This window comes from Pangasianodon hypophthalmus, chromosome 26, assembly GCF_027358585.1.
Source record: "Pangasianodon hypophthalmus isolate fPanHyp1 chromosome 26, fPanHyp1.pri, whole genome shotgun sequence".
Lineage (NCBI taxonomy): Eukaryota > Metazoa > Chordata > Actinopteri > Siluriformes > Pangasiidae > Pangasianodon > Pangasianodon hypophthalmus.
Window position 1 is genome coordinate 18,059,707 of NC_069735.1, and position 6,342 is coordinate 18,066,048.

General features: G+C 42.3%; 1 protein-coding gene across 1 annotated transcript; it reads right to left on the bottom strand.

Moving 5' to 3' along the window:
* Positions 1–760: 760 nt before the first annotated feature.
* On the bottom strand, positions 761–5,518 carry nxnl1 (nucleoredoxin like 1). Its single transcript, XM_026914396.3, has 3 exons — positions 5,305–5,518; positions 1,698–2,031; positions 761–1,230 (listed from the first exon to the last, which is right to left on the bottom strand). Exons 2-3 carry the CDS (start codon positions 2,021–2,023, stop codon positions 906–908), a joined length of 651 nt encoding a protein of 216 aa, XP_026770197.2. The 5' UTR covers positions 2,024–2,031; positions 5,305–5,518; the 3' UTR covers positions 761–905.
* Positions 5,519–6,342: the final 824 nt, after the last annotated feature.

Below are 6,342 nucleotides of genomic sequence, written 5' to 3' on the forward strand. Positions count from 1 at the left end.
CACGAGTACCGTCACCATGCTTTTGTTTTTTGCAAAGAAAAAAAAGAGTATCTACTTGATTTGTTATGTAAAGCTCACTAGTCAAACAGCTCAGAGTTGCCTGTATAGAGCTAATAGATGACTCCGTCCTGGAAAGGGACTGCCAGTGTGTATTCTGGTTTCACTGATGACTCAAAGCACAGAGTGATTTGTTTGCTCACAGGAGAATTACCCGGCTGCGCTGTTAGCTTACCGATTTGAGACTGAGATGTGGGAGGAGTTAACAGACGCTGAGGAGTGTCTGTACAGTGAATAAAAAAATTGATCATTTCTAAATATTTTTACAAGTAAGAAATAGTTAAAAAAATAACTATTGCTTCTTTAAGTGTGTGCTTGAGCTTGGGTGAGAGTAATTTCCTGTTACTGTATATACCGTACATCATTTAATCAAATCCTTTTGTAATAAACAGATTACAGTGCATTACCACCTAAAACCCCTAAATAAAACATTTGTCTTAATGTTAATTAATGGTAATGGACCATTTTCACACAGACAAGGAGGTTAAAGACCAGTGGGTGGTTTTTTTGGGTGGTTTTTATTCTATCTTTAAAATAATTTCTGTATTTGTGTTACTCTATCTAGTTACTTTGTTTTTTTTTTCTACTTCTTGCTGCTTATTTAAGTGTTTGTCGTAAATCACCTGAACAATATTACAAGCATTTCAAATGTACAATATCATTAACACAGTGTATATTATATTCATCTCATTTATTTATTTTTATCTCTTAATATCTGAACACTAATGCTAATGTAGCACGAAAACTTCTCTGTCCAACAACCAATCAGCAGCTGAGTCCAAGTTGAGGCTGTTAATCCCAAGTTTTTAAGAGAAAATAGAAAATCTGCGATTTTTATTCCATCATGCTTAACCCCAAGGTCCTCCTCCTCCTCCGCCATCATCATCATCCTCCTCTCCATCCTGCTCCTTTTTCTTCTTCTTCTTCTTGTCCTCCACTTTATATTTCTGGCGGCGGATGGGGTCGGTGAAGCTCCGTCTCTTGCTCTCGTCGTATTCCTCGTTCATCAGGAAGTTGCGGTCGATGAGCTCGGCTGCTTCCTGCCAGTTCTGGAAGCAGTGTGTTCCCAAAGAGGAGATCTCCATCACGGCATTGGGAGAGAGAACCGAGCAGTCAGGACGCAGAACCACCACCGTGGGAACGTCCTCCACCTCGAACATCACCTCCAGGTCTCTGTCAAAGACCACACACACACAAACAATATTCACTCCACTGTCACTTTTTGGTTTACAGTTTGGTTTACAAATCTTCTTCTTACAAAAATTCTTTTAGCTTAAAAACTTTTCACGATTGTTGTTGGGTTTTTTGTAATAGTTGAGATTTAGTTGTGCTAAATTGTGGGTGAAGTTACTTGATTGGATTTAGTTTTTTATTTTTTTCAGAATCTGCAGAACTTTTAAATGTCACATGACTACATCCAAACAACTGGTACACCTAGTGACTTATTTTTTAAATGTGTAGGACTCATTTTTAAAAAGCATCACAGGATAAAGATTATTGTAAAATGGAAGAACAAGCATAACATTGAACACTCGCTCTACCACTTAAAAGGATTTGAAATTTTAGGATGTCTTTAGGAAATTTTCAGAGAAACAGAACTCCATGTGCTCCACACTAGCAGGCTCCCTAGGCACCCGTACTTCTTGTAAGGGTCCTCAAAGGGCAGGAAGAGGCAGCGTTTGGGAAGTTCCTTCAGGAACCTGTCCTGTTGCTCCTCTGAGGTGTCGAGTGAGATGTAGAGCAGGACTAGCTGAGCCGAGCGCTCTACGTAGAACTCATCTGTCAGCTTCTTGAAGAAGTCTTTGAGCATGGGAGCGAATTCCTGACACCTCTCACAATCACCCGAGCCGAAGAACAGCATGAGGATCCGGTTCTGCAGGCGCAGGATGATCTCACGCTCTGTGTCCAGCTCATCACGGTCCTTATTGTTTTTCACCAGAACTTTATCCCAGAAGAGATCCACCATGATAGTACCTGCCAGGAGAGAATGGGAAAAAGCAAATTTTTTTCATTTAGAATTCCCTCCTGCTTTTGCATAAAGTCTGACTACTTACCCCTGTTCTCACAGGAATTCTAACCACTCCCACCCACTTCCACAGAAATTCTGACCATTTTCACCCACATCCACAGGAATTCTGACCATTCCCACCCAATCCCTCAGGAATTCTGACCATTCCCACCCACTGCCACAGGAATTCTGACCATTCCCACCCACTCCTGCAGGAATTCTTACCATTCCCACCCACTGCCACATGAATTCTAACCACTCCCACCACTTCCCCAGGAATTCTGACCATTCACACCCACTGCTGCAGGAATTCTGACCATTTCCACCCACGTCCGCAGGAATTCTTACCATTCCCACCCACTTCCACAGGAATTCTGGCCACTCCCACCCGCTCCTGCAGGAATTCCATCAATTCCATTTCACTCTATCAAGAATTCTGACCACTCCCACTCGCTCCCACAGGAATTTAGACCACTCTCGTCTCTTCCAACAGGAATTCTGTCCACTCTCACACTCTCTCACAAGAATTCTCCTGCTCCTACTCCTGCCCACTCTCGTTCACTCCTGTAGGTATTTTGACCACTCACACCTGCTCTTGCAGGAATTCTATCCACTTATGCCCGCTCTCGCATAGATTCTGACCAATCCCACCTGATCCCACAATTATTATTTTTGTTTGTACCTGTTCATGATATTTTCTGATGAACCAAGTTGATTTTGTTTCCCAATATACACTGTTCAAAAATATTAAAGGAACACTTTGAAAACACATCAGATCTCAATGAGGAAAAATATCTTGCTGGATATCTATACTGATATTGACTGGGTAATGTGTTAGGAAGGAAAGGATGCCACATTGTTTGATGGAAATAAAAATGATCAACCTACAGAGGGCTGAATTCAAAGACGCTCCGAAAATCAAAGTGAAAAAATGATGCAGCAGGCTAGTCCATTGAAATTTCCCTGCAAATTTCATTGCAGCAACTCAAAATGGTACTCAGTAGTTCGTAAGGCCCCCACGTGCTTGTATGCATGCCTGACAACGTCGGGGCATGCTCCTAATGAGACGACGGATGGTGTCCTGGGGTTTTTCCTCCCAGATCTGTACCAGGGCATCACTGAGCTCCTGGACAGTCTGAGGTGCAACCTGGCGGCGTCAGATGGACCGAAACATAATGTCCCAGAGGTGTTCTATTGGATTTAGGTCAGGTGAGCGTAGGGGCCATTCAGTGGTATCAATTCCTTCATCCTCCAGGAACTGCCTGAATACTCTCGCCACATGAGGCGGGGCATTGTCGTGCACCAGGAGGAACCCAGGACCCACTGCACCAGCGTAGGGTCAGACAATGGGTCCAAGGATTTCATCCTGATACTTAATGGCAGTCAGGGTGCCATTGCCTAGCCTGTAGAGGTCTGTGCGTCCCTCCATGGATATGCCTCCCCAGACCATCACTGACCCACCAACAAACCGGTCATGCTGAACGATGTTACAGGCAGCATAACATTCTCCAGGGCTTCTCCAGACCCTTTCACGTCTGTCACATGTGCTCAGGGTGAACCTGCTCTCATCTGTGAAAAGCACTGGGCACCAGTGGCGGACCTGCCAATTCTAGTGTTCAATGGCAAATGCCACTCGAGCTCCACGGTGCCGGGCTGTGAGCACAGGGCCCACTAGAAGATGTCGGGCCCTCAGGCCACCCTCATGAAGTCTGTTTCTGATTGTTTGGTTAGAGATATTTACACCAGTGGCCTGCTGGAGGTCATTTTGTAGGGCTCTGGCAGGGCTCATCCTGTTCCTCCTTGCACAAAGGAGCAGATACTGGTCCTGCTGTTGGTTTGGGACCTTCTATGGCCCTGTCCAGCTCTCCTAGAGTAACTGCCGGTCTCCTGGAATCTCCTCCATGCTCTTGAGACTGTGCTGGGAGACACAGCAAACGTTCTGGCAGTGGTGCATATTTATGTGCCATCCTGGAGGAGTTGGACTTCCTGTGCAACCTCTGGAGGGTCCAGGTATCACCTCATGCTACCAGCAGTGACACTGACCCTAGCCAAATGCAAAACTAGTAAAAAACAGTCAGAAAAGATGAGTAGGGAAAAAATGTCAGTGGCCTCCACCTGTAAAACCATTCCTGTTTTGGGAGTCGTCTCATTGTTGCCCATCTAGTGCACGTGTTGTTAATTTCATTAACACCAATGCACGTGAAACTGATTAACAACCCGCTCTGCTACTTAACTGACCAGATCAATATCCCAGGAGTTTAATTGACTTGATGCAAACAGTGACTCTGACCAGGATAAAGCTGTTACTGGAGATGATTAAATCGGGTGAATGTGCCACACAGAACCACATTAACACCTAATAAACTTTAATGTTAAGGAACGTTACCTTTCTTTGTCCCTGAGCTTCATATCCAACCACATGAAAGTAAAAACCATGCACCCCGATACTTTTTTCTCAAGTTCCAACGCACACCTCTATATGGTACTTCCTTCTAGCGTTATGTTACTGATCAGAGCTGCAACAATACGATTCATTTTCATACTATTATAATCATCCAGCCAGTATCATGGGGTTTGATGTATCATAGAATTTGCTTGTAGCTTGACAAAATAAGCATGCACTGTCTATGATGTATTAAATTATGTGGTAACAAACACTGGTACAATTTTGTTTAAAGTGCAGTTGAGAAGAATCACTCAGAAACTTATTTTATTAAAACGACACTTTTCTCATTGATATCTCTTTATAAATGGCTTAAACATAAAATAACATTTAGTGTGATATTGTGTTATTATCTACACTGATACAGCGTAATGTTAACAGTATAATTATTTCTTATCAGAGTACACCGTCAGATACATCGACACTCCTTTAGTGGTAACACACATCGAGAATAAGTTTATAAGAGGAATAATAAGAGCATTTATAAGAGCATCATACACAGTAATTGCGTTTATTCTGGCTGTACTGGTGTATCATACACCCCTACTGCTGATGTGACTTCATGTTCATTTAACACATCTACATGATGTACACACCTGCAGTAAACCAGGTGGTGTGTTAGACACGATTCCTCTCAGCTGAACACACGCTTAACACTAATCTGTTTCACAACAAGCAGCTTTGAACCAGCTACAGCTCCTAATGAGAACACAAATAACAGCCAGGACATTTCAGCAACCTGTAGATGAGAACACTCTCATATCTTTCTCTCTCTCTCTCTCTCTCTCTCTCTCACCTTTTATATATGTTGATCAGTGAAGATGTGGACACCAGCGTTCCTCAATGCTTTGATGACAAATGTGCTCTTTCCTGTTTTGAGGTTTAAACACTCACAGAAACACACCAACACACACACAACAGTGCTGTCCAGCTTGATGATCAACAAGAAGTTGGTTCAATCAAGGCAGAGGACAGAGTTCAGCATCACCCAGACTGTGTGTGTGTGTGATCTCTCTCAGTGATAAGCTGTCCCTGTAAGCTGCCTTGGCTGAAAATAAACACAGCTTTAATCCAACAGAGAGAGAGAGAGAGAGAGAGAGAGAGAGAATTAATAAAGGACAAAATACACCTTAAACACAGACACACAGTAATAATAAAAGGAACATCCTGATTGGTCAGAAGGTGTTGATTAATTTTCTCTTACTGTAGTGCAGTTTGATATTAATGCACTTGTTCTAATACCTTATTGTTTCTATAGCAACAGCTCATTCACTGCGACTTGTACAGCAGAAGCGCAGCGTAAACAGATTAAAAATTGTTAATATGGTGACGTTTTCTGTAAAGAGATGTTTATTTATCATTTATGGAAGGAGTCTCCAGTGTCAGCGCTCAAGAGAGAGAATAAAGAGAGGCTGGTGAGAGAATGACTGTTTATAGCTGCTATAACGTAAGTGATGACAGTAAATTAAATGTACCTATAAATGGGTAAAAAGTTTGTTGTATGTTCTTAAATAAAAAATTGTAATCTTTGGCAAATGTATGTGGTATAAAAGCATTAAAACACTTGGAGCATGTGCTATAGGAAAATAAGCAACGTCGGGGTGGTAACTGTAACATCCACATCACTGATTATTTTACTGTAACAGCACCACACACACAGTTTTATTCTTTATGTACATTATATTTAAGAGCAGTAACTGTTCTGTACTGTACACTGATAAAAGACTTCACACAAAGTAATGCACATAGCAAGCACATACACTGTAGATGTTTAGGTATACACACACTTTCAGCCATATAGCGTTCATATGTGTGTATGTGTGTGTGTGTGTGT

Bases quoted from the DNA above. Each gene is read 5' to 3' on its own strand.
- nxnl1 (XM_026914396.3), bottom strand. From the start codon at position 2,023: ATGGTGGATCTCTTCTGGGATAAAGTTCTGGTGAAAAACAATAAGGAC. The intron at 1,231-1,697 runs GTACGGGTGCCT...GGTCTTTGACAG, and splicing joins TTTGAGGACCCTTACAAGAA to AGACCTGGAGGTGATGTTCG.